This window comes from Xenopus laevis, chromosome 8L, assembly GCF_017654675.1.
Source record: "Xenopus laevis strain J_2021 chromosome 8L, Xenopus_laevis_v10.1, whole genome shotgun sequence".
NCBI classification, from domain to species: domain Eukaryota; kingdom Metazoa; phylum Chordata; class Amphibia; order Anura; family Pipidae; genus Xenopus; species Xenopus laevis.
This window is the reverse complement of record NC_054385.1, coordinates 1,103,113-1,130,181: the sequence shown is the minus strand read 5'-3', so window position 1 is coordinate 1,130,181 and position 27,069 is coordinate 1,103,113. Positions and strand designations below refer to the sequence as shown.

General features: G+C 46.9%; 2 protein-coding genes across 6 annotated transcripts; one reads left to right on the top strand and one right to left on the bottom strand.

The window, feature by feature from the left end:
- syn1.L (synapsin I L homeolog) lies at positions 1-26,738 on the top strand. Of its 4 annotated transcripts, none has more exons than XM_041572260.1 (13): positions 1-597; positions 4,198-4,255; positions 4,868-4,959; positions 5,996-6,152; positions 9,149-9,238; positions 16,634-16,696; positions 20,800-20,942; positions 22,578-22,652; positions 22,772-22,874; positions 23,242-23,385; positions 23,472-23,547; positions 24,201-24,834; positions 25,578-26,738. In XM_041572260.1, the coding sequence occupies exons 1-13, from the start codon at positions 284-286 to the stop codon at positions 25,603-25,605; spliced, it is 1,977 nt and encodes a 658-aa protein (XP_041428194.1). In that variant the 5' UTR covers positions 1-283; the 3' UTR covers positions 25,606-26,738. The 4 variants fall into 4 exon arrangements, with proteins under 4 accessions (XP_041428194.1, XP_041428193.1, XP_041428195.1 ...); XM_041572259.1 differs by having other exon boundaries at positions 25,540-26,738; XM_041572261.1 differs by having other exon boundaries at positions 24,201-24,869.
- Positions 9,486-12,679, bottom strand: timp-1.L (tissue inhibitor of metalloproteinase-1 L homeolog). 2 transcript variants are annotated; one of them, XM_018228490.2, is made up of 6 exons: positions 12,594-12,679; positions 12,137-12,254; positions 10,977-11,059; positions 10,784-10,901; positions 10,258-10,379; positions 9,486-9,830 (listed from the first exon to the last, which is right to left on the bottom strand). In XM_018228490.2, the coding sequence occupies exons 2-6, from the start codon at positions 12,243-12,245 to the stop codon at positions 9,612-9,614; spliced, it is 651 nt and encodes a 216-aa protein (XP_018083979.1). In that variant the 5' UTR covers positions 12,246-12,254; positions 12,594-12,679; the 3' UTR covers positions 9,486-9,611. The 2 variants fall into 2 exon arrangements, with proteins under 2 accessions (XP_018083979.1, NP_001274380.1); NM_001287451.1 differs by lacking the exon at positions 12,594-12,679 and having other exon boundaries at positions 9,612-9,830; positions 12,137-12,245.
- Positions 26,739-27,069: the final 331 nt, after the last annotated feature.

The window sequence follows — 27,069 nt, the reverse complement described above, 5'->3', positions numbered from 1 at the left end:
TGGGTACCAGAACGTGCCATTATGCGGATGAGAGAGGGGGATAAGACAAGGGACGCAGGTGAGTCACCATCCCCGCCCCGCGCTCCCCCTCTCAGTGGCGCTTGGTAAGTCCTGCTTCAGTGTAGCGGTTCGGGCGCAGGACGGGTTTACTGGCTAAGAAAGGGGGGTATTCCGGGCGGTACCAAGTGTTGGCGCTGAGGAGGAGACGGAGTGAGCAGAATCCCTCAGAAGCCCCGCTGTTCAGTTATCTCTGTCAGTATCGCCGGTACCGAGCCGCGGTCTTATGATGAATTACCTGCGGCGCCGCCTGTCGGACAGTAACTTCATGGCCAACCTGCCCAATGGCTACATGAGCGACCTGCAGCGCCCGGACCCGCCCGCACCTCCTCCTCCTGCTGCTGCTGCTCCTCAGGGGCCCCCTCCGCCCGCCGTCTCCCCCGAACCGCCCAGCTCCGGCGGCTTCTTCTCGTCCCTCTCCAACGCCGTCAAACAGACAACAGCGGCCCTCAGCGAGCAAGTGTCCACCGCCACCGGAGTCAGCCCCGGCCTGAAGGGAAGCAAAGTCCTCCTCGTCATCGATGAACCGCACGGAGACTGGTGAGTCACTCCCGCCCCAATGCGGCCCTCACTCACTCTCACACACTCACACTCACTCACTGTCACTCACTGTCACTCACACTCACCGGCCTCTGCTTTATATTCACCAACCCCTCACACTCACTGTCACTCACTCACTGACACACTTACACTCACACTCACTCACTGTCACTCACTCACTGACTCACACTGACCGCCTCTGCTTTATATTCACCAACCCCTCACACTCACACACACACACACACATATATATATATATATAATACACTCACACACACACACATATATATATATATAATACACACACACACACACATATATATATATAATACACACACACACATATATATATATAATACACTCACACACACATATATATATATATATAATACACTCACACACACACATATATATATATATATAATACACTCACACACATATATATATATATAATACACTCACACACACATATATATATATATATAATACACTCACACACACACATATATATATATATAATACACTCACACACATATATATATATATAATACACTCACACACACACACACACATATATATATATATAATACACTCACACACACATATATATATATATAATACACTCACACACACACATTATATATATATATAATACACTCACACACATATATATATATATAATACACTCACACACACACACACATATATATATATATTATACACTCACACACACACATATATATATATATAATACACTCACACACACACATATATATATATATAATACACTCACACACATATATATATATATAATACACTCACACACACACACACATATATATATATATTATACACTCACACACACATATATATATATATATAATACACTCACACACACACATATATATATATATAATACACTCACACACACATATATATATATAATACACTCACACACACACACACATATATATATATATATATTATACACACACACACACATATATATATATATAATACACTCACACACACACACATATATATATATATATAATACACTCACACACACACACATATATATATATATTATACACTCACACACACACACATATATATTATTATACACTCACACACACACACATATATATATATAATACACTCACACACACACACATATATATATATATTATACACTCACACACACACACATATATATATATATAATACACTCACACACATATATATATATATAATACACTCACACACACACACATATATATATATATAATACACTCACACACACACATATATATATTATACACTCACACACACACACACATATATATATTATACACTCACACACACACATATATATATGTATAATACACTCACACACACACACATATATATATATATAATACACACACACACACACACATATATATATATATAATACACACACACACACATATATATATATATAATACACACACACATATATATATATATATAATACACTCACACACACATATATATATATATAATACACTCACACACACATATATATATATATAATACACTCACACACAGCCGGGAATAGGGACAATGGAGGATTGTGACATTTACACTCAGTGCACTCTTAGGGCCACATTCCCACCCATGTCATGTGATCTATGTGACTAGCACCTCCCCCTGTGCCCTCCAATCCCATGATGCTCCCTGATCTGAGGGACAATCTACTTACTGCACCTACTGTTACCACCTCTTTTGGAAATAAATACCGGCCTTCCCCTATATTTCTCTTTATTCCCTATTAATAACATTGGGATCACTGACCTTCCTATATATTTCTCTTTATTCCCTATTAATAACATTGGGATCACTGACCTTCCTATATATTTCTCTTTATTCCCTATTAATAACATTGGGATCACTGACCTTCCTATATATTTATCTTTATTCCCTATTAATAACATTGGGATCACTGACCTTCCTATATATTTATCTTTATTCCCTATTAATAACATTGGGATCAACCATCATTTTACTGGCCATGTGGCAACCCTAGCTGCACCCCTTCCCCCAACCACAACATACCTTGTGCCAGGATTGGAGTGTTTGCCAGACCCAAGCCATTAAGATCAAGCTGCTGCACAACATCTTGTCCCTTCCACTGGCTTAGGCTCACTGTGTCATTGCACTCAATGTTGGGGAGCTGCAACCTTCACACCAAAGCCTAAAAATGACAAATTATATATCCATATTTTATCCAACAAATAGAAATTTCCCTCCCCCTGTGCACCCCAGGCACTGGCAGCACAGCTTTACATAAGGGGAAAGTGCTGAGTCTTTCCAGCCGCCCCCAGACAAGTGAATCAGCTGCTGCTCACATAATGGCTCCTCTCTCTCAGCCAAGGATGGGGGGCCGGGATGGGTGGGGGGTCGGGAGTCACTGGCAGGGAGTCACTGGCAGGGATGGGTGGGGGATCGGGAGTCACTGGCAGGGATGGGTAGGGGGCCTGGAGTCACTGGCAGGGTTGGGTGGGGGCCGGGAGTCACTGGCAGGGATGGGTAGGGGGTCGGGGGTCACTGGCAGGGATGGGTAGGGGGTCGGGAGTCACTGGCAGGGATGGGTGGGGGATCAGGAATCACTGGCAGGGATGGGTGGGGGATCAGGAGTCACTGGCAGGGATGGATTGGGGGCCTGGAGTCACTGGCATGGATGGATGGGGGGCCGGGAGTCACTGGCAGGGACGGGTGGGGGGTCGGGAGTCACTGGCAGGGATGGATTGGGGGCCTGGAGTCACTGGCATGGATGGATGGGGGGCCGGGAGTCACTGGCAGGGACAGGTGGGGGGTCGGGAGTCACTGGCAGGGATGGGTGGGGGGCCGGGAGTCACTGGCAGGGATGGATTGGGGGCCTGGAGTCACTGGCATGGATGGATGGGGGGCCGGGAGTCACTGGCAGGGACAGGTGGGGGGTCGGGAGTCACTGGCAGGGATGAGTGCGGGGCCGGGAGTCAGTGGCAGGGATGGTGGGGGTCGGAATCACTGGCATAGGCATGATATCTACCAGGGTAGCAGTGAAACGGGGGGCACAGGGGCTGAGAGAGATGGGAGGTAGATGTGAGTATCATGTGCCATATTCCTGCTCTGTGCTGCCTCCTGGGGGAATGAGGGAGTTGGTGCAGAACGAGAGGCAGAGCATTAGGGCAGGTGGATGCACCGCAGGGAGCTCTGCCACAATTACCAGGAGGCAGTGATGCAATTGTCAGCTGCAGAGGGGCCAAGTTTAGCATCAGTCGTGCACTCTCACTGCTCTATCATCATCATCATCATCATCACTCCTTTATTTTCCAGTTATAATAAATGGCATTGAATTCTTACATTTCTTCCTTTAAATGTGTCTGTGCTGTGCCCTGCACCTGTAAATCTCTGAACCCCAGTCTGGTTTATTAACATGTGGCTCTCACTGCTGATTCTCAGGGGATTATGGTAGTCCCCCTGTCTCAGGCTCAGATTAGAACATCTGCTATTGTTAGTCAGCGTTAGAGAATCAGCCTCATTCCTCTTACTTACCCTTTTTTGTGCTCTGTGCAGGGGGAAGCTGTTTAAGGGGAAGAGAATCAATGGAGAATACGATATCAAAGTGGAACAGGTAAAGGGCTAACAGCCTCTCCTCTGTATAGTGTTCTGCTCTGCTCTCCCTCTGTATAGAGCTCTGCTCTCTCTCTATATCAGGAGCACCCATACTTTACTAATGCAAGGTCTACTTTAAATTATGTTGTCCCATTATGATCTACATTCATAAAAGCATTGTTAGCAATCTGTTCCACGGAAACTATTACTTAAACATTATATTGATTTATGAGAGAATTTATATTGCTATATTTAACAAACAACTATTTCTTATGTAACCTTAATAATAATAAATATCTGAATGAAAAGCATGAAATAGGAGGGTCATATAGACAAGCTATTTGTTCACAGAGTCTTGAGATCTACTGATCACCAGCTAAAGGTCTATTGGTAGATCCCGATCTACCTTTTGGGCACCCCATATCTCTATAATGATCTGCTCTCCCATTGTATAGTAATCTTCTCTGTTCTCCCATTGCATAGTGATCTGCTCTGCTCTCCCTCTGTATAATGATGTGCTCTCCCATTGTATAGTGACCTGCTCTCCCTCTGTATAGTGCATAGCTGTGTCCCTGGCCCAATGCTAATCATTATACAGTGAAGAGACTGTTCAGGTTCTGGTTCTTTGCAGGCCGAGTTCTGTGACCTGAATCTGGTGGCACACAGTAATGGCAGCTTCTCTGTAGACCTGGAGGTTCTGAGGAATGGGGTGAAGGTTGTAAGGTGAGTAAACACAGCGCAGGGGGTTGGGTGAGGGGAAGGAATGCACAGATTGGGGGTAACTGGGGGGGGGAATCTTAATAGAAGGGTAACGTGTGGGAGGATACAGTAGCTGCAAGTTACACAGAGAAGCCTAATAAAAGGGTGATATGGTGTGTGGGGGGGGGGTACAGTAGCCACAGGTACTCCAGGTACTCCGTGAAGGGGGAGAAAGTAACAACAGCATGAGACTGGGTTCTGTCTGGCCCGGCATCACAGGGTAGGTCTGTAACCAGCACACTGCCATAAGCATTACACTCACTGGGTTCCATGCTGTGTTTTTCCTCCCCGATTCACCCTAAACAAGTGAGGCCTCCTGGGGAATATGATTTACTGTAAATGAGAGTGTTTCAGTGCAGGGGGGGGTGTGCTGAGGGGGTGGCACTATATCTGGGCACTTGTAATAATAACGGCAAGGGACTCTGTACCCAGATACTTCCATATGGTTATTGGGGGATTAGTGTTGGTACCATTACTGTATCTCGACAGAGGCTTAGTTGGATCCATTTGGGGGTGGTGCTTAAATGTCTTGGCATTAGAATGGGATCATTGTTGGATTAACCCAGAACCCAAGGATTTCAGGCAAGGCCTCCCCCCTCGTTCTAGTTAGAAACGTAAATCTTGCAGAGAAATCTGTAGGGAAATTCCCATTACTTCTCTGTTACTGGGGTGGGAACTGTATGAGTAAGTGCTGGTCCTGTGCTCCGGGCCCAGCAATCCATTATTCCGGCACTGGGAACTCCCAGCACAGCTTCAGTACAGTACAAGGATTTCCCTGCAGGGGGGGGCGCACTGTGGGAATCTGCGCTGCTGTTCCAATGTGACACAGTAATGGAGCACCGATACACACACCTCGTTGGGCCATTGATAGTGTCATTAAACTGCTACTAACACAATTCTACTGAAACCTAAGCTAAAGAGCCATTTCTTGACACAATCTACTGTATCTGCCAGCACAAGGGTTTCTGGGAAAGTAACAGTCCTTGCTGTCCATTGATAGGTCATTGAAGCCAGACTTTGTGCTGATTCGCCAGCACGCCTTCAGCATGGCACGTAACGGGGACTTCCGCAGCTTGGTCATTGGGCTGCAGTATGCTGGGGTGCCCAGCCTCAACTCCCTGCATTCTGTCTACAACTTCTGTGACAAACCTTGGGTGGTGAGTATACAGGAGCCAGTGAGTCATGTTATTCAGTAACCATCTCAGTGTCTGTGAGTTGGGCAAGTGCCCTGTATTGCCAGTTATTTCTGTCCCTAAACATAGTGCTACTGAGTTTCCTGTTGCCTCACGTCTTTGCCACCAGATTCCTGGAAATTTATATACAGTATAATGCCCAGAATACACAGGGTGGGTATAATGCCCAGATTACACAGCCTAGGTATAATGCCCAGAATACACAGGGTGGGTATAATGCCCAGAATACACAGAGTGGGTATAATGCCCAGAATACACAGGGTGGGTATAATGCCCAGAATACACAGAGTGGGTATAATGCCCAGAATAAACAGGGTGGGTATAATGCCCAGAATACACAGAGTGGGTATAATGCCCAGAATACACAGGGTGGGTATGATGCCCGGAATACACAAGGTAGGTATAATGCCCAGAATACACAGCATGGGTATAATACCCAGAATACACAGCGTGGGTATGATGCCCGGAATACACAAGGTGGGTATAATGCCCAGAATACACAGCGTGGGTATGATGCCCAGAATACACAGCGTGGGTATGATGCCCGGAATACACAAGGTGGGTATAATACCCAGAATACACAGCGTGGGTATGATGCCCGGAATACACAAGGTGGGTATAATTCCCAGAATACACAGAGTGGGTATAATGCCCAGAATGCACAGGGTGGGTTTAATGCCCAGAATACACAGAGTGGGTATAATGCCCAGAATATAAAGGGTGGGTATAATGCCCAGAATATACAGGGTGGGTATAATTTCCAGAATACACAGAGTGGGTATAATGCCCAGAATATACAGGGTGGGTATAATGCCCAGAATACACAGAGTGGGTATAATGCCCAGAATATACAGGGTGGGTATAATGCTCAGAATACACAGGGTGGGTATGATGCCCGGAATACACAAGGTGGGTATAATGCCCAGAATACACAGCGTGGGTATAATGCCCAGAATACACAGGGTGGGTATAATGCCCAGAATACACAGAGTGGGTATAATGTCCAGAATATACAGGGTGGGTATAATGTCCAGAATATACAGGGTGGGTATAATGCCAAGAACACACAATGTGGGTATAATGCCCAGAATACACAGCTTGGCTATAATACCCAGAATACACAGAGTGGGTATAATGCCCAGAATACACAGGGTGGGTATAATGCCCAGAATACACAGAGTGGGTATAATGCCCAGAATACACAGGGTGGGTATAATGCCCAGAATACACAGGGTGGGTATAATGCCCAGAATACACAAAGTGGGTATAATGCCCAGAATACACAGAGTGGGTATAATGTCCAGAATACACAGGGTGGGTAGAATGCCCAGAATACACAGAGTGGGTATAATGTCCAGAAAATACAGGGTGGGTATAATGCCCAGAATACACAGGGTGGGTAGAATGCACAGAATACACAGGTTGGGCAGAATGCACAGAGTGGGTATAATGCCCAAAATACACAGAGTGGGTATAATGCCCAGAATACACAGAGTGGGTATTATGTCCAGAATACACAGGGTGGGTATAATGCCCAGAATACACAATGTGGGTATAATGCCCAGAATACACAGAGTGGGTATAATGTCCAGAATACACAGAGTGGGTAGAATGTCCAGAAAATACAGGGTGGGTATAATGCCCAGAATACACAGGGTGGGTAGAATGCACAGAAAGCACAGAGTGGGTATAATGCCCAAAATACACAGAGTGTGTATAATGCCTAGAATACACAGGGTGGGTGTAATGCCCAGAATTCAAAGAGTGGGTATAATGCCCAGAATACACAGGGTGGGCAGAATGCACAGAGTGGGTATAATGCCCAAAATACACAGAGTGGGTATAATGCCCAGAATACACAGAGTGGGTATAATGCCCAGAATACACAGGGTGGGTATAATGCCCAGAAAACACAGGGTGGGTATAATGCCCAGAATACACAGAGTGGGTATAATGTCCAGAATACACAGAGTGGGTAGAATGTCCAGAAAATACAGGGTGGGTATAATGCCCAGAATACACAGGGTGGGTAGAATGCACAGAAAGCACAGAGTGGGTATAATGCCCAAAATACACAGAGTGTGTATAATGCCTAGAATACACAGGGTGGGTGTAATGCCCAGAATTCAAAGAGTGGGTATAATGCCCAGAATACACAGGGTGGGCAGAATGCACAGAGTGGGTATAATGCCCAAAATACACAGAGTGGGTATAATGCCCAGAATACACAGAGTGGGTATAATGCCCAGAATACACAGGGTGGGTATAATGCCCAGAAAACACAGGGTGGGTATAATGCCCGGAATTCAAAGAGTGGGTATAATGTCCAGAATACACAGGGTGGGTATAATACCCAGAGGAGAGGTGTCTCAGGACTTTGCTTCCACCTCGGCAGAGTCAGACCTCCATTAAGCTTACCCTGTGCCCGATGCCCACTCAGCATTCTCTTCAAAGAAACATGGTGGTCTGTTAGGATGGAACCATTTCTAGTGCAACCTGCCATTCAATTTACCCCCCCCCCCACTGGCTTCTCTAGTTTGGGTTAGTCTGCCTCGAAGGGCCCCCTAATATCATCTGTGTCCCTGGTTAAAGCACACCCCAAGTGATACACCTGACACCCACTCAGTATGATGCCCCCCTTTTTAATGAGATGTCCTGCATTTCGGGGTGAGACCTGTTCAGCTCTTATTGAGATACTCAGTAGCATTATACATTGTTCTTGTGCTGGACTTTGTGTAATGGAAAGCCCATAATTAATATGTTCATTCTGAACCCTGTGCCCCATTTCAGTCCTGATTGGCCCCAGCAGAACTCATCGTAATGCCGGCAGCAAAGGGTCAGGTACATATGAGCTGCAGTCAGTCCCTGATTATTTGGTCAGTCATGTGATCCTTATAATATATAGGGTGGGGGTGAAGAGCATGAATCCTGAGTAATAATCCATTTCCTTCTCTTTCCAGTTCTCCCAGTTGGTGCGATTACACAAGAAGCTGGGGCCGGAGGAGTTCCCTCTCATTGAGCAAACCTATTACCCCAACCATAAGGAGATGGTGAGTCACTGGCTGGGGAGGGGGGTTGAGTGAAAGTTGTTTTCTTGGGAATGAAGTGCCTGTGGTGTGACCTGAGCAGCCTCCGACAGCAGCCAGAACATTGTGGGAAATGGAATAACTCTTAAAGGCCCTGATAGGAGAGAGGCTAATGTATGGGAGGGCTTGGGGTAGTCATTATTAGGGGCTCCCTTCTGTTCTATATGAAGAACAATGACATTAATTCTATATGAAGAACAATGACACATTGTAGAAAAAACATAAAGAGACATTTATTTCCCCCTGGTACAAAAAGAATATGCATTCACATATACAAAACACTTCTCCTTCGAGTGGCCCCTTCCTCCCATCATCCCCTTGAACTCGCCCAGGAAGATTATTGTGCTGTGGCAGCAGACTGTGCCTCTTTATTCCTAGCAGCGATGACGCTGGGCTTCTGGGACTCCCATGTGCACAGACCATTGCCCTGGTCAACGCAGGCCATGTATTTGGACTGGGAGCCATTGAGGGGCTCCTGCCAGTGCACCAGTACATCGGTCCAAAGGCACTGGCTGTCCGACTCCAGGGAGCAGCTACCACCATAGCAGGGGACGATCTGCAGGAGGGAGAAAAGAGACATCAGGGTCATCATGGGACCTTCCTGACCATCAGCCAATCAGCTGACAGCAACTCCATCCAATGGATGCAATGCCCCATTTCAGTACCAGCTGTAGACAGTAGGGGAGGCAGCTATGTAGGTGACAAACAGAATGAGACAAACAGAATGAGACAATGTGACGGGAGAGGCTCTTCCCCTAATGTCATCAGCAGGCAAAGCAAGTTTGCAGGTATCAGGGCCAATATAAGGAACATTTCTCCTTGGCAGGTGAGCATTGTGACAGTGAGAGGGGGTAATGGGGCACAATGGGACGAGACTAATGAAAAGTAACATAATATGGGCTGTTGAGTGCTGGCAATGGAGAGGGCTCCTGTATTTGGGACAAGACAATTTGGGAGGGTTGTGTGGCCCCATTGCTACTCACGTTGCAGGAACAGGCTTTGCGATACACCTCCTCGAAGCCCCTCTTCTGGGCGGTAGTTAGTGAGGCCCAAGGAACAATGAAGTTACACTGGTCGATTACCAAGTTACCATTCACCGCATGCCCTGGGCATTAGCAATAAAGAGTTTGCCATTAGGGAGCTGCTCATTGATGCCAATGCCACTAGCAGTTCAGTTCAGTACATTGGCCATTCTCATTACTGCCACTGTAAATGACCCATTAATCCCTTCCTACTGAATCACCCCCCCCCCCAATGTCTTTGAGAGCATTTTTAGGTGATAATGGCCTATGTAGGGTTACAGTCTATAATAATAGGCATAGTGCTCAGTGTTTTGTAATTGTAATCTGATTGTACAATACTACCCCATCCCGTATAACAGCATAATGCCTGGGTGTTAGAGAGCAAGAACAAGCACCTGAGGAACACCTGCCCCCGCTGATCCACAGCCCTAATATCATAGCTCTTGGGTGTTAGAGAGCAGGGACAAGCTCAATAGAGAAGGCTCACCTGTAATGAGGAAGGCCTGGCTCTTGTTGGAGAGGACGTGCTCGTAGCCGCACATGCTTTCCATTGATGGGGTGCTGAGAAACTGTATGTCGTCCATTCCTTGAGGGGCCTTAAAGATCTTGAGAAAGGTAGAGTGTTAGAGGGGAGCCATATGGAAGCAAGTAACAGAGGACTGGTGGGGGGGGGGAGTTACCTTAGTAGTTTTGATCTCATATTTCACTCTGCCCTGCTCTTCTGTCTTGTACTGGGTCTTTCCAATGAATCTCCCTCGAATAACTGCAGAGAGACAGAGGGGTGAGCAGGAACCCCCATAGATAATAATCTTTGTACATAGTCCCGCCCATTCCCATGCACCACTAAGAATGCACAGCAGCATTCAGTTCTATGTGCACATCACTAGTACTGGAACCTTCCCATCATATCAGTCACTATTGCATCTGTATGACATTTATTATAAGAGGGAAATTCCTGATGCTTTTCCTGCTTCTATAAATAAGTGGCATTACCTTCTTCCCTGTTTGTGTTGCCCAATGTTGCACTCTTGTGAAACTTGCACAGACAGTGTGTGACAGACAGTGAGACAGATAGCGTGAGACATACATGGTGAGACATACATGGTGAGACATACATGGTGAGACATACATCGTGAGAGAGACACGGGCAGTTGTGTGTACTGGGGCAGATCAGGGGCAGAATAGAGCAGTGTGGGGTGGAAATGTAGTGCTGAGGGCTGTTTGGCCCAACCTCCTTGCAGCTGATACTTGCCCTGTGCCCCTCATTTACTAGTCTCCAACCTGGCTGGGGCACTGGGCTAGGGGGGTCCTGTGGCCAGAGAAGTCTCTGGTAGAAATCTGCCCCAGCGTGAGATTTGCACATGAGGGTAAGAATGGGTTCTACATAGTGATGTGAGCACACAACCTGCAGCCCCTGAGCTCACACCTACGTGCCAAATATTCTGTGTTACACATACAGCAGTCACAGTGTAACCCCACCCCAAACCCACCTACAGCTTAAGGGGTGTCCCAGCACTCGCTGCCATACACTATTAATTACTGAATAATGGCCTCTTTAAAGGGGAAGTGTAACTTGAAATATATCATGATGTTTCTGCTCTGGTTCCATATACCTACAGCAACACAAATGTGACCTGGGGGTCTGGCAGATGGCACTGGAATGAAGCTGGAAGCTACTCTAGAGACCTGGAATTGCCCCTGTGCCACTGCCTTTATTAAGTACCAGTTGATTTGGTAAGGTGCTGGTTAGGTGGAACTTGCTTCATTCCCCTTTAAGCAAAGTAGTAGATGCTGTGCCTTGCACATTCCCCTACAAAAGCCTTCCTGTGATTATACTCACCAAAATCTGCACTGCAGTATGCAGACTGGGGGTGCCTACGTCCACAGCTGCACCCCAACACCTCCTGGCTGAGGCACCCTAGAACCAGCACAACCACAAGGTACAACATGATCCCAAACTGCAGGAGGAAAGACAGGGAGTAGTTAGAAGTGCAGGGGTTAAACAGTCCTGTACAAGCAGGTGTGGGCATCAATTGTTAGCTCTTGGTGCAAGTTCCTGTACAAGCAAGTATGTGTGCACTAGAGGAGTCGGGATGTGAATAGATTGTTAGCTTTTGGTGCAAGTTTCTGTTCAAGCAGATGTGTACACTAGTGAAGAAGAGGTGGGAAAAGATTGTTAGCTCTTGGTGCAAGCTCCTGTTCAAGCAGGTGCTTGTGTTAAGGAGCAACCGTGACTGGGTGGGAATAGATTGTTAGCTGTTAGTGTAAGTATGTACAATAAGGGAGCATCTGGTTACCTGATGGCTGGGCAGTCCTTCTGTCTGTGTCTCTCACAAGTACATCTGTTGTCTGTGCAGCTCTGGAATTTAAAGCTCTTCATGGCCCCTCCCTGTTGGGATGTGATTGGCTCAGGGCCCAGGGTCTGTTTTATTAGTCAGACATTTCAAAACACGAGGAAAAGGAAGTGGCTGTAAATTATAATGAGATTTGCCATCAGGAAAACCAGTAGCACTGACGCAACCCTCCTGTCATTCAGCCCTAATTATCCCATTCATAGAATATATTTGCCATTTATATTCCTTCTTTCCCATTTATATCCCATCTTTTGTATTTGTATTCCCTCCTTCCTATGTATATATCCTCCTTCCCATTTAAATTCATTTTCCCATTTATATTCCCTTCTTTCCATTTATATTCCCTCTTTACTATCTATATTGAAGAGACATGGGCTGGGTGCTTAGGACCATATAGAAAGTGAGTAGTAGAGACATGGGCTGGGTGCTTAGGACCATATAGAAAGTGAGTAGTAGAGACATGGGCTGGGTGCTTAGGGCCATATAGAAAGTGAGTAGAAGAGACAGGCTGGGTCCTTAGGGCCATATGGAAAGTGAGTAGTAGAGACATGAGTTGGATGCTTAGGGCCATATAGAAAGTGAGTAGAAGAGACAGGTTGGATGCTTAGGACCATATAGAAAGTGATTAGAAGAGACGGGCTGGATGCTTAGGACCATATAGAAAGTGAGTAGTAGAGACATGGGCTGGGTGCTTAGGACCATATAGAAAGTGAGTAGTAGAGACATGGGCTGGGTGCTTAGGGCCATATAGAAAGTGAGTAGAAGAGACAGGGGCCGGGTGCTTAGGGTCATATGGAAAGTGAGTAGTAGAGACATGAGCTGGATGCTTAGGGCCATATAGAAAGTGAGTAGAAGAGACAGGTTGGATGCTTAGGACCATATAGAAAGTGAGTAGTAGAGACATGGGCTGGGTGCTTAGGGCCATATAGAAAGTGAGTAGTAGAGACATGGGCTGGGTGCTTAGGACCATATAGAAAGTGAGTAGTAGAGACATGGGCTGGGTGCTTAGGACCATATAGAAAGTGTAGAGACAGGGGCTGGATGCTTAGAACCATATAGACAGTGTAGAGATGGGCTGGATGCTTAGGACCATATAGAGAGTGTAGAGACAGGGGCTGGATGCTTAGGACCATATAGAAATTGAGTAGTAGAGACAGGGGCCGGGTGCTTAGGGCCATATGGAAAGTGTGTAGTAGAAACAGGGGCTGGATGCTTATGGAGGGCCATATAGAAAGTGTAGAGACAGGGGCTGGATGCTGAGGACCATATGGAAAGTGAGTAGTAGAGACAGGGGCTGGATGCTTAGGACCATATAGAAAGTGAGTAGAAGAGATGGGCTGGATGCTTAGGGCCATATAGAAAGTGTAGAGACAGGGGCTGGATGCTGAGGAACATATGGAAAGTGAGTAGTAGAGACAGGGGCCGGGTGCTTAGGGCCATATGGAAAGTGAGTAGTAGAGACAGGGGCTGGATGCTTAGGGCCATATAGAAAGTGTAGAGACAGGAACTGGATGCTGAGGACCATATGGAAAGTGAGTAGTAGAGACAGGGGCTGTATGCTTAGGACCATATAGAAAGTGAGTAGAAGAGACAGGGGCTGGATGCTTAGGGCCATATAGAAAGTGTAGAAACGGGCTGGATGCTGAGGACCATATGGAAAGTGAGTAGTAGAGACAGGGGCCGGGTGCTTAGGACCATATAGAAATTGAGTAGTAGAGACAGGGGCCGGGTGCTTTGGGCCATATGGAAAGTGAGTAGTAGAGACAGGGGCCGGGTGCTTAGGGCCATATGGAAAGTGAGTAGTAGAGACGTGCTGGATGCTGGGAGTTAGACAGAGTTGTGTTGGAACGGGTTGCAGACAAGGTGATGGTGGAGCAGTGTAGGGGGTGATACTGACGTTGCTGCTGACTCTGATACCAGTAACATCAGTCAGACTTACAGGAGTCATTTCCTGGGCTTTCCTTGCCCTTCTGCACCCTCTCCCCCCACATGCACCTCTCACACTCTCTTATGTGTATAGGAGTCACACACCCACACACATTCCCTGTGTGGGGCAATAGCGGCTGATATAGAGGGCTGATATTCCCTGCGTGGGGCAATAGCGGCTGATATACAGGGCTGATATTTCCTGCGTGGGGCAATAGCGGCTGATATACAGGGCTGATATTCCCTATGTGGGGCAATAGCGGCTGATATAGAGGGCTGATATTCCCTATGTGGGGCAATAGCGGCTGATATAGAGGGCTGATATTCCCTGCGTGGGGCAATAGCGGCTGATATAGAGGGCTGATATTCCCTATGTGGGGCAATAGCGGCTGATATACAGGGCTGATATTCCCTGCGTGGGGCAATAGTGGCTGATATTCCCTATGTTTCTCCATAGGGAACAGCTGGGAGACATGAAAGGGAACGGGACTGTGGGAATTAGAGGGGGCAGCAGCACATTCATAAGAGAGTGACATCACTATTTGCAAAGAAAAGAAAGTTGTGTAAGGGATTTAGGGAAAGTACACGAGGGCTCGGAGCAAGGGAAGGGGCTGTGGGAGTCGTGGGGATTGTGGGAAGTGCAAGGCTTCAGTAATGGGATATAAATAAAGTTGCGGTGAATCCGGCGCTGACTCACTGGCCAGAAAGGTGGAATGATCCGGAATGTGCCGGGGGAGGCGGACGTGCTCGTTTGCTCCTGACGCTTCCCATACTTTGTGTTTCCATGTGCTAAGCCACCACAACCCCCAGGAATCCTGCCCCCCCAAAGTCTGCCCACTCCTGTCTGGCAACAGCCCAACCCTGCAGGAGCAGTAGGGTTTCTCCTACAGTGCATTGCACCCCCTATATTCTACAGGGCACTGAACCCCTGTTTCTATCCTACAGTGCATTGCGCCCCCTGTTTCTATTTATCATCCACTGAATTGGGAATCAGCACTGACGGGGGGGATACGGAGAGGTGGCACCCCTTGGTTTTGCAGTTGCCATTAATCTGGGAATCATTAGACTTTAGTGCAGAAGGGAATTTACTGGAATCTGAAAGTGAAACAGTCGACTCATTTCTACACACACTGCAGGGAATGGGGTCTCTGCTTCCAAATATGTCTGTACATTACCCCCCAGCCTATTCCCTGTCTCAGCCTAGTGCCCCATGCTCAGCCCACTCTCCATTCTACTTCTGAATAGGGGGCCACACAAGGTACCCCACTTTCTTCCTATGCCCCAAATACATACGGCCAGTGGGGACTGGGGCTGACGGGTATGAGCACCAATGTAGGTAGGGCACTAGGTGCACATGGAATGGTGAGCGGGAGGGGGGGGTACTGAGGTTGCTATGATAGAGATGAGGGGGCAGTGAGTGATATTGGGGAATGGCACAGAGAACGGCACAGTTCCTGGAAGGGTTAACGTTGGTGGATTTCCTGCCCATGCGTGCCCTGTGTGTCATTGTGTAATGTGCTAATGGCAGCTCCCCCCGCCTCTAACCACATGAGTGAAACCACAGGAGCCTGACAGTCGCTCAGGGGTCAGTGACAGCCGACGGGCCCACACCCCACTTTCTTGTATTTCCACACAAGTACTTTCCCTACCCACTGTCACTTCAACTCCACGACCCATTATATGAACGTGACACACCATTATCTCACTGACTGCACTGCTCATTCTGACTTACTCCCAATTTAGCTCATGCACTGTAGGAAATCCTGATGCTTCTCCCTCTGGTGAATGGGGGAGCTCAGTCTGCACATGTGTGTGTGTGGGGGGGGGTGCACATCGGTTCCAAACTGTAATAAAAGTCATCATTTGCTGTTGCACCCCCAGTTTCATTCCATGGTATTGATTGTATGTTAGTGGCAGCTTGGGTGGGCACCTACACACACACAGAGCAGCCAGTGCCATTGTGCCCCCCAGATGGGAGATTTAGAACTGCACCCTGAACCACACAACATGAGATGGCCCCTTGGCCCAGACTATATATATATATTTCTCTCTTTCAGCTGACTGCATCCAAGTTCCCCGTTGTGATCAAAATGGGACACGCACATTCGGGGATGGGGAAGGTAAGTCAGGGGTCGGGGCTCGCGTCAGAGGCATTAGCCAAGTCAAGGTCAGTGGAGCAACTCCCTGCTCCTTCCTCTTTCATCTTCCAGTCTTCCCCAAATAATGATGAGCTTCCTGCATAGCTCAGCACCAGGCTCTTACCCCATCTCTGGGGGGTCATAAGGTGGGCAAACCACTCATGACAGATTGTCACCCTAAGGTCACAGAGTCAGGGAACCACTACTTAGTTCTCTTGCCCCCTATTCAGAGTCTCCTTATAGTAAATAGTGCTCTTGCCCCCTATTCAGAGTCTCATTATAGTAAATAGTGCTCTTTCCCCCTATTCAGAGCCTCCTTATAGTAAATAGTGCTCTTGTCCCCTATTCAGAGTCTCCTTATAGTAAATTGTGCTCTTGTCCCCTATTCAGAGCCTGCTTATAGTAAATAGTGCTCTTGTCCCCTATTCAGAGTCTCCTTATAGTAAATAGTGCTCTTGCCCCCTATTCAGAGTCTCATTATAGTAAATAGTGCTCTTTCCCCCTATTCAGAGCCTCCTTATAGTAAATAGTGCTCTTGCCCCCTATTCAGAGTCTCCTTATAGTAAATAGTGCTCTTGCCCCCTATTCAGAGTCTCCTTATAGTTAATAGTGCTCTTGTCCCCTATTCAGAGTCTCCTTATAGTAAATAGTGCTCTTGCCCCCTATTCAGAGTTATTATAGTAAATAGTGCTCTTTCCCCCTATTCAGAGCCTCCTTATAGTAAATAGTGCTCTTGTCCCTATTCAGAGTCCTCCTTATAGTAAATGTGCTCTTGTCCCCTATTCAGAGCCTGCTTATAGTAAAATAGTGCTCTTGTCCCCCTATTCAGAGTCTCCTTATAGTAAATAGTGCTCTTGCCCCCTATTCAGAGTCTCATTATAGTAAATAGTGCTCTTTCCCCCTATTCAGAGCCTCCTTATAGTAAATAGTGCTCTTGCCCCTATCAGAGTCTCCTTATAGTAAATTAGTGCTCTTGCCCCTATTCAGAGTCTCCTTATAGTTAATAGTGCTCTTGTCCCCTATTCAGAGTCTCCTTATAGTAAATAGTGCTCTTGCCCCCTATTCAGAGCCTCCTTATAGTAAATAGTGCTCTTGTCCCCTATTCAGAGTCTCCTTATAGTAAATAGTGCTCTTGTCCCCTATTCAGAGCCTCCTTATAGTAAATAGTGCTCTTGTCCCCTATTCAGAGTCTCCTTATAGTAAATGGTGCTCTTGTCCCCTATTCAGAGCCTCCTTATAGTAAATAGTGCTCTTGTCCCCCTATTCAGAGTCTCCTTATAGTAAATAGTGCTCTTGTCCCCTATTCAGAGTCTCCTTATAGTAAATAGTGCTCTTGTCCCCCTATTCAGAGCCTGCTTATAGTAAATAGTGCTCTTGTCCCCTATTCAGAGTCTCCTTATAGTAAATAGTGCTCTTGCCCCCTATTCAGAGTCTCCTTATAGTTAATAGTGCTCTTGTCCCCTATTCAGAGCCTCCTTATAGTAAATAGTGCTCTGTCCCCCTATTCAGAGTCTCCTTATAGTAAATAGTGCTCTTGTCCCCCTATTCAGAGTCTCCTTATAGTAAATAGTGCTCTTGTCCCCTATTCAGAGTCTCCTTATATAAATAGTGCTCTTGCCCCTATTCAGAGCCTCCTTATAGTAAATAGTGCTCTTGCCCCCTATCAGAGTCTCCTTATATAAAATAGTGCTCTTGTCCCCTATTCAGAGTCTCCTTATAGTAAATAGTGCTCTTGTCCCCTATTCAGAGTCTCCTTATAGTAAATAGTGCTCTTGTCCCTATTCAGAGTCTCCTTATTAGTAAATAGTGCTCTTGTCCCCCTATCAGAGCCTGCTTATAGTAAATAGTGCTCTTGTCCCCTATTCAGAGTCTCCTTATAGTAAATAGTGCTCTTGCCCCCCTATTCAGAGCCTCCTTATATAAATAGTTGCTCTTGCCCCCTATTCAGAGCCTCCTTATAGTAAATAGTGCTCTTGCCCCTATTCAGAGTCTCCTTATAGTAAATAGTGCTCTTGTCCCCTATTCAGAGTCTCCTTATAGTAAATCTCTTGTCCCCTATTCAGAGGCCTCCTTATAGTAAATAGTGCTCTTGTCCCCCTATTCAGAGTCTCCTTATAGTAAATAGTGCTCTTGTCCCCTATTCAGAGTCTCCTTATAGTAAATAGTGCTCTTGTCCCCCTATTCAGAGCCTGCTTATAGTAAATAGTGCTCTTGTCCCCTATTCAGAGTCTCCTTATAGTAAATAGTGCTCTTGCCCCCTATTCAGAGTCTCCTTATAGTTAATAGTGCTCTTGTCCCCTATTCAGAGCCCTTATAGTAAATAGTGCTCTTGCCCCCTATTCAGAGCCTCCTTATAGTAAATAGTGCTCTTGCCCCTATTCAGAGTCTCCTTATAGTAAATAGTGCTCTTGTCCCTATTCAGAGTCTCCTTATAGTAAATAGTGCTCTTGTCCCTATGTCCCCTATTCAGAGTCTCCTTATAGTAAATAGTGCTCTTGTCCCCCTATTCAGAGCCTGCTTATAGTAAATAGTGCTCTTGTCCCCCTATTCAGAGTCTCCTTTATAGTAAAATAGTGCTCTTGCCCCCTATTCAGAGCCTGCTTATAGTAAATAGTATCAGAGCCTCCTTATAGTGCTCTTGTCCCCTATTTCAGAGTCTCCTTATAGTAAAAGTGCTCTTGTCCCCCTATTCAGAGCCTGCTATATAGTAAATAGTGCTCTTGTCCCCTATTCAGAGTCTCCTTATAGTAAATAGTGCTCTTGTCCCCTATTCAGAGTCTCCTTATAGTAAATAGTGCTCTTGCCCCATTCAGAGTCTTATTATAGTAAATAGTGCTCTTTCCCCCTATTCAGAGCCTCCTTATAGTAAATAGTGCTCTTCCCTATTCAGAGTCTCCCTCTTGCCCCCTATTCAGAGTCTCTTTATAGTAAATAGTGCTCTTGTCCCCTATTCAGAGTCTCCTTATAGTAAATAGTGCTCTTGTCCCCTATTTCAGAGCCTCCTTATAAAATAAGTGCTCTTGTCCCCCTATTCAGAGTCTCCTTATAGTAAATAGTGCTCTTGTCCCCTATTCAGAGTCTCCTTATAGTAAATAGTGCTCTTGCCCCTATTCAGAGCTCCTTATAGTAAATAGTGCTCTTGCCCCTATTCAGAGCCTGTAAATAGTGCTCTTGCCCCCTATTCAGAGCCTCTTATAGTAAATAGTGCTCTTGTCCCCTATTCAGAGTCTCCTTATAGTAAATAGTGCTCTTGTCCCCTATTCAGAGCCTCTTATAGTAAAAATAGTGCTCTTGTCCCCTATTTCAGAGTCTCCTTATAGTAAATAGTGCTCTTGTCCCTATTCAGAGCCTCCTTATAGTAAATAGTGCTCTTGTCCCCCTATTCAGAGTCTCCTTATAGTAAATAGTGCTCTTGTCCCCTATTCAGATAGTCCCCCCCCTATTCAGAGCCTCCTATATAGTAAATAGTGCTCTTGTCCCCTATTCAGAGCCTCCTTATAGTAAATAGTGCTCTTGCCCCCTATTCAGAGTCTCCTTATAGTTAATAGTGCTCTTGTCCCCTATTCAGAGTCTCCTTATAGTAAATAGTGCTCTTGCCCCCTATTCAGAGCCTCCTTTTAGTAAATAGTGCTCTTGTCCCCCTATTCAGAGTCTCCTTATAGTAAATAGTGCTCTTGTCCCCTATTCAGAGTCTCCTTATAGTAAATAGTGCTCTTGTCCCCTATTCAGAGTCTCATTATAGTAAATAGTGCTCTTGTCCCCTATTCAGAGTCTCCTTATAGTAAATAGTGCTCTTGTCCCCCTATTCAGAGCCTGCTTATAGTAAATAGTGCTCTTGTCCCCTATTCAGAGTCTCCTTATAGTAAATAGTGCTCTTGCCCCCTAATCAGAGCCTGCTTATAGTAAATAGTGCTCTTGCCCCCTATTCAGAGCCTCCTTATAGTAAATAGTGGTTACACGGTGCAGATGGATTATCATGCCCTGCCTGTGTTACCTTGAAGCTAAATTCTAACCCATTACTCCATTCAGTGTGTGGGTGGTCTCCCCTAATTTGCCAGGCTGATGTTTTGGGGTTCTCCTCGCAGGTGAAGGTGGACAATCAGTATGATTTCCAGGACATAGCGAGTGTGGTGGCGCTGACCAAGACTTACGCCACATCGGAGCCGTTCATAGACGCCAAGTACGACGTGCGCATCCAGAAGATTGGGAGCAACTACAAGGCCTACATGTGAGCAAGCGCAGCATTCATTGTGTATGCCGGGGACACGCAAACCTTCCTGTAGTTAGAGCCTAGGAAAATAATCACTGTCTCAGCAACTTTCCCTGGGTGGGACCATCCTGCTGACAGAACAAGCAGCTCTCATAATAATAAGGAGCCCTGCTGAACTGTAGGGACTCACACAGGGGTAAAGTCACCCCCTCCCTGGCTATGGGGGAACCTCAACTCACTACTCCCCTAATTACCATGCTGTTTTCATCAAGCCCAAATAAGCTCCTCCCCTCAGCCATGTAGAACAGTTTGATTCCAAGTAGGTTCCTTTAAAATATACGAACGAGGGTCAGAAGTTGATGGAAGTGATACAGCCCGTAACAACCCTGCTGTAAGGATGCCCTGTGGCAGCTCCCACCCAGTTTAGTTCTAGTTATGATATTGTAACAACTCCCATACGGGATAATCAGCAGCTCATTTGTGCCCCTTACGTCTAAGGTAAGTTTTACCCCAGCCAAGCTACGGCCTTAGCTGTGAGATCTGTTGCACTGACTGACTGTGAGAAGGTTTCATAGCCGAGGGGTTGTGACTCCAGCTCAGAAGTAGTGCAGAATGTTACTGCTCCCTCCTGTGTATAACACTGGCACATGGACAGGACACTCTTAACTTGTCATTACTCTTCATTCTTTATCTTCTCTATTGTAAAATCTTTTGCCTTGTTCATCTGTTGCTTTTCAGTGTTGAAACGGGGGTCACTGACCCGGCAGACAAAAAATATATTACCTCATGAGTCTGCATGTTTTATGTTACTGTTTGTTACTCATCTTTCTTTTCAGCCTCTCTCCTTTTCATATCCCATTCTCTCTTTCAAACCACTTTCTGGTTGCTAGGATATTTTTGACCCTAGCAACCAGATAGCTGCTGAAAAAAAGCAAAATAAATAAAAAAACAACAAAAATAAACAAGAAGACCAACTGCAAATTGTCTGAACATACGACTCTCTACATCATACTATAAGTTAATGCAAAGCTGAAGAAGCCCTCTATGTGGGGTGGGGATATCAGTGTAGGGACCCATAGGGTTAATGTGCCCTATGGCTAGTTGTAATTTGTATAGTTGTGCTATTGGCCAAGAGGTGTTGTGACCACTTCCTGTCACACTTATAGTGAGTGACAAGGGGTGGAGCTTCCTCTTTGGCTTCTGGTTGCTTCCTGGAAACCTGGGTATTACAAGGCCTAGTAAAGCCATGTGCCCTAGAGGGACCAGTAACTAAGAGATAAGTTGGGGAGCAGGGACCATGTGATTGAGGCCAGCTAGAGGTAGGTTACTACCTGCAATAGGAGTCTGTAGGAGTGTAAGACAGGCAGGTTAAGTAGCAGCTAGGAGGGATACAAGGAGGTAGCTCTCCCCTCAGGCAAGACTGTAGTATAGTATATAGGGACACAGACTAATAGGGAATTAGGGCTAGTGACTGATCCAATGTGTGAGGATCCAGGTGAGGGTGCTGAGATCCTGAGGGTGTATCTATTCAGGTGTTGGAATCCAATGTAACACATACTCTATTCCTATGGCCGGACATTGACCCTTTTGGTCTAAAATAGGCCAAAAAGCCATTGCACCAGTAAGCACCATTATTCTCCCCGTCACACACAGGAGAACCTCCATTTCTGGGAACTGGAAGACCAACACTGGGTCGGCAATGCTGGAGCAGATTGCTGTGTCAGACAGGTGAGACTGCAGCTTGCTTTCATGTCTTTGCACTATTATGGGATGTCCAAGATGGAGACTGACTGTTGTTTTGGGGCAGTTGGATGACTATAATGCACCCTAACATCTTTCTCTATCAGGTACAAGCTGTGGGTTGACGCTTGTGCTGACATTTTTGGGGGCCTGGACATCTGCGCTGTAGAAGCACTTCATGGGAAGGATGGACGGGACCATATCATTGAGGTGGGGGCAGGCTGGGAGGCCTAAATATTAAACCAGAGGACTTGGACCCTTTTTCTCCTTATTTCCTCCATTGTGCCCCTTCTGTTCCTGTGCACCCCACCCATCTCTTCCTTTTTCAGTCCCAACCCTTCTGGTGACATACGCACCCCAACTTTTCCTTTCTTTGTCATCTGGTTATCTGCTCCTTCTCTGTCCCATCCTTCTGACAGATGTGTGTGGCCCTCCTCTTCCTCCATTAGAAGAAGCTTCTCTCTTCCAAATGAAGTGATCACCCCTTTCTGCTTATGCACCCCCATACTGACCCCAGCACCTGCTATGTGAGGGCCCCGTCTCCTGTTGCTGACCATAATATTGTGTGGCCCATTAGGTGGTTGGCTCCTCTATGCCTCTGATTGGAGACCAGCAGGAGGAGGACAAGCAGCTGATAGCAGACTTGGTTGTGTCCAGAATGTCCCAGAATGTGCAGTGCAGCCCATCCCTGAGTCGCCCTACACACGGCACCCAGCCTCAGGTAACGGGCGCAAAGGCTTCTCTCCTCTCTCACATCCAACTGCTGAGCCTTCCCTAAAATTCCCCTTTCTCTCTGCATCATTTCAGGCGCAGGTTGTTCACTCCAGATCCGCAACTCCCATTCAGCAGCAGCAGCAACAGCCTCAGAGACTCCCTCCTCAAGGTGAGGCCTGCTACAGGCATTGTGGGTATTACATACAGAAGGGACCCAGGTGTCCTTTGGCCATAAAATATAACAATTATATAGAGTACAAGTTTACAACAATCAGTCCAGCTGAAACTGAACCCTGTTCTGTATGGAACATAACAAAGCCCACTAGGAACCTCTGTTCTCAGGTACAGAGCTTTTATTCTCTGTGCTTCCTGCTCTTGGGCTGCTCTCTTTCCCATGGTCAGACAGGAACCTTCCCCCAGTACTTACCCAGGTACAGAGGTCTTATTCTCTGTAATTCCTGCTCTTGGGCTGCTCTCTTTCCCACGATCAGACAGGAACCTTCCCCCAGTACTTGCCCAGGTACAGAGCTCTGATAATCTATGCGTCCTGCTCTTGGGCTGCTCTCTTTCCCACGGTCAGACAGGAACCTTCCCCCAGTACTTGCCCAGGCACAGAGCTCTGATAATCTATGCTTCCTGCTCTTGGGCTGCTCTCTTTCCCACGGTCAGACAGGAACCTTCCCCCCAGTACTTGCCCAGGTACAGAGGTCTTATTCTCTGTAATTCCTGCTCTTGGGCTGCTCTCTTTCCCATGAGTTTTATACAGTAAGTACAAGTATTTATCCAAGACCTTTCTTTCTTTCTGTGCCTCTTTTCTTATAGGGGGTCCTCAAGCAACCCAAGGTCCATTGCGCCAGGGGCCACCCCCCCAGCAACGACCCCCACCACAGGGTCAACAGGTCCAGGGTCTAAGTCCTCAGCCTTCTGCACATCCACCAAATCTACCCAGTCCAGGAGCCCAGCAACGCCAAATCCCCCCTCAACAGCAGCCCCAGCAGGTCCGACCCCAGCAGCAGCCTTCACCCCGCCAGTCCCAGTCCCCTCAGAGGCAGTCAAGTCCACAAGGCCCCCAGTCACCTCAAAGGCAACAGCAAGGCCCACCTATGCCAACTGGCCCCAAGCCAATGGGAGTTCAACCTGGGCAGCCACGGCAGCCGGCTCCTCCAAGACAGCCAATCCCTGCAGGGCCCCAGCAGAAGCCGGCCCCTCCACTCAGCCAACAGCAGCAGCAGCCCCCACAACAGGGCACCCGCCAGCCAATGCAGCAGCCGCCACTTCAGCAGCGCCAGTCTGTTCCTGGAGCGCCGCAACAGCCGCCACCCCGACCAATGACTCAGCAGCCCCGGCCTAATCCCCAGGGCCCCGGCCAATCTTCCTCCCGTCCTGGAGGGCCACAAAAGCCTCAAGTGTCTCAGAAGCCGGGCGCCGAGCTGCCCCCACCCCAGCCGCAGCTGAAGTAAGAGCCCTCGCGGTTCTGGGTGGGCCACACAGGTTTCCGCTTCCTATACTACATTCTGCATCCCCGTTTGTTGCATGCCGCCTACAGCAGGTACATTGGCTGCATTTACTTTGTCTCTCCATCTGCCAAGACCATGGGGGTCCCTGGTGGTTATTAACATGTAGAATTATTATTGGCTGCTCCGGGCTGACCCATGCACACTCCCCCCACCATTGTCTTGGTTACGAGGGTGACAATTTAATTCCAGCTGCGAGTCTGACAATAATCTTTACTGTGAATGAAACGTGCAACAACAATAATAATAATAATGATCCTGCCTGATGATGCATGACTTTAACTCTTCATTATTTCTCTTCCCTCTCCCTTCTATGTTCCTCCTTTATCATCTCTTCTTCAATTAAACCGGTTTACCCCCTCACCCCCGTCTTGTTGGCATCTTCCACAATTCTGCTGCCATGTGGTTGGATTGTGCATGTCCTGCTCCATCTGCTGCGTCTCCCCCCCCCCTTGCACCCGCACACACACACACAACCTTCTCCTGCCTGTCTCTTTCTCTCTCTGAAACCTTCCCTGCCCGTCTCTCTGCTCCATCTCTGCTCCTCCTGCCCAAACATTCCACGGCTGTTGCCTTTTTACCCACTTACAACCCCAATTCCATCTTATGTCTTACCCCCCACTCCCCAATTCATTACCCTCCTCCAGTAAGTCCCAGTCCCTCACCAACTCCTTCACCCTTGCAGACACACCGGCTCCTCGCTCCAACCTTAGCCACGATGAAGCAAAAGCCGAAACGATACGCAACCTGAGGAAATCCTTTGCCAGTCTCTTCGCCGACTAAAGGGGGTCTCACCGGAGCCTCACTCGTACCCTATGCCCACCTCATCCCCATCATTAAGCCCCGTGGCTTTGTGTATAAACTGTTTCCCCCTGACATATATGCACGGCTTCTTGTGCTCCTGACAGTGCCAGGTAGATAATATGGAGGGAAGGGTGCCAGGAGATGTACACAATACAAGAGAGAGAGATATATCTATATAAAGAGGAATTATACATATTTCTAATATATTCTATGATGTAGCTTAGAGCAGGGACACAGGCACAAGGGATAGGAGATATATACAGTATATATATGGATATAGGAGATATATACAGTATATATATGGATATAGGAGATATATACAGTATATATATGGATATAGGAGATATATACAGTATATATATATATGGATATATGGAGGATACAGGTCCAGATGAACCTCCTTATTGAGCCGGACTGATGCTTGTACATTCCCCAGGTCAGTGGCGCATGAATAGAGATCCTAATTGTTACTCTTGTGCTCCAGTTGTGTGATTGTAGCTCAGTGTTATTAGTGGACTAGTTCAGTGTGTGCCTTTGTGAGTCTCATATTCCAGGCTGTCTCTTGATGGTTTTGTCTCTTGGTTTTGCCCCCATTGCCGTGCGTATTCCTTTGGCTTAGATTTTGCTGCATTCTCTCCCGCGGCTCAGCACCCTCATAGATTGTGTTGGCAGTCAAAGCTTGGGGTTCCCTTTCACCCCCTTATTTCCGGCAGCAGCGAGCCAGGCTAATGTTTCTGTAGTTAATGAACCTTGTGTTGCCATGGAAAATACTCTTGTGTGCCAGTAAATGTGCTGTGCGTGTGTGTAACCCCAGCTTGCCAGTGTGTGGTGTAGGTTGTTGGTGTGTGCCACCTGTTCTTCTCTAGGAAGTAGTAAACTGTTGTTCTGAGTATTGAGTTATTTATTTCACCCCCAGCTTCTGAAGGACATGGGGGAGACCGAAGTGTGTACACTGTTCGTAAATGCCTTTGTGTGAAAATGTGCACCCGCCGGGGTAACAACATGTTATTTGTCCAAAGAAATAAACATTCTGCCAATAAAACTGCCTGTCTTGCTAAATACCAGTGCCCATATGTAATTGTCAAGGACAAGTAAACCTGGAAATCATCCCAGGGGGAGTTCTTGCCTGACCATGGGAAAGAGAGCAGCCCACATTCTATATTTTAGACTCCACAAGAGCAGGTGCTTGAGGGCAAATGTGCTGATTGCTGTGTTTAACATGCACACGAGGGGGAGGCAATAGTGAGCTCCTGTGACAAGTGTATGTATGGGGGGGGCTCAATGCTTCTCTCACTTTATGATGGTGCTGGCCCATGATATGGACTCATCCAGCCCAATCTGTTCCACAGAAATCTTTCATTGGGCAGGAACTC

Bases quoted from the DNA above. Each gene is read 5' to 3' on its own strand.
- syn1.L (XM_041572259.1), top strand. From the start codon at position 284: ATGATGAATTACCTGCGGCGCCGCCTGTCGGACAGTAACTTCATGGCC. The intron at 4,960-5,995 runs GTGAGTAAACAC...GTCCATTGATAG, and splicing joins AATGGGGTGAAGGTTGTAAG to GTCATTGAAGCCAGACTTTG. The intron at 23,386-23,471 runs GTAACGGGCGCA...GCATCATTTCAG, and splicing joins CACACGGCACCCAGCCTCAG to GCGCAGGTTGTTCACTCCAG.
- timp-1.L (XM_018228490.2), bottom strand. From the start codon at position 12,245: ATGTTGTACCTTGTGGTTGTGCTGGTTCTAGGGTGCCTCAGCCAGGAG. The intron at 11,060-12,136 runs GTGAGTATAATC...GTCTCTCTGCAG, and splicing joins ATACTGCAGTGCAGATTTTG to TTATTCGAGGGAGATTCATT. The intron at 10,380-10,783 runs GTGAGCCTTCTC...GCTAATGCCCAG, and splicing joins CCAGGCCTTCCTCATTACAG to GGCATGCGGTGAATGGTAAC.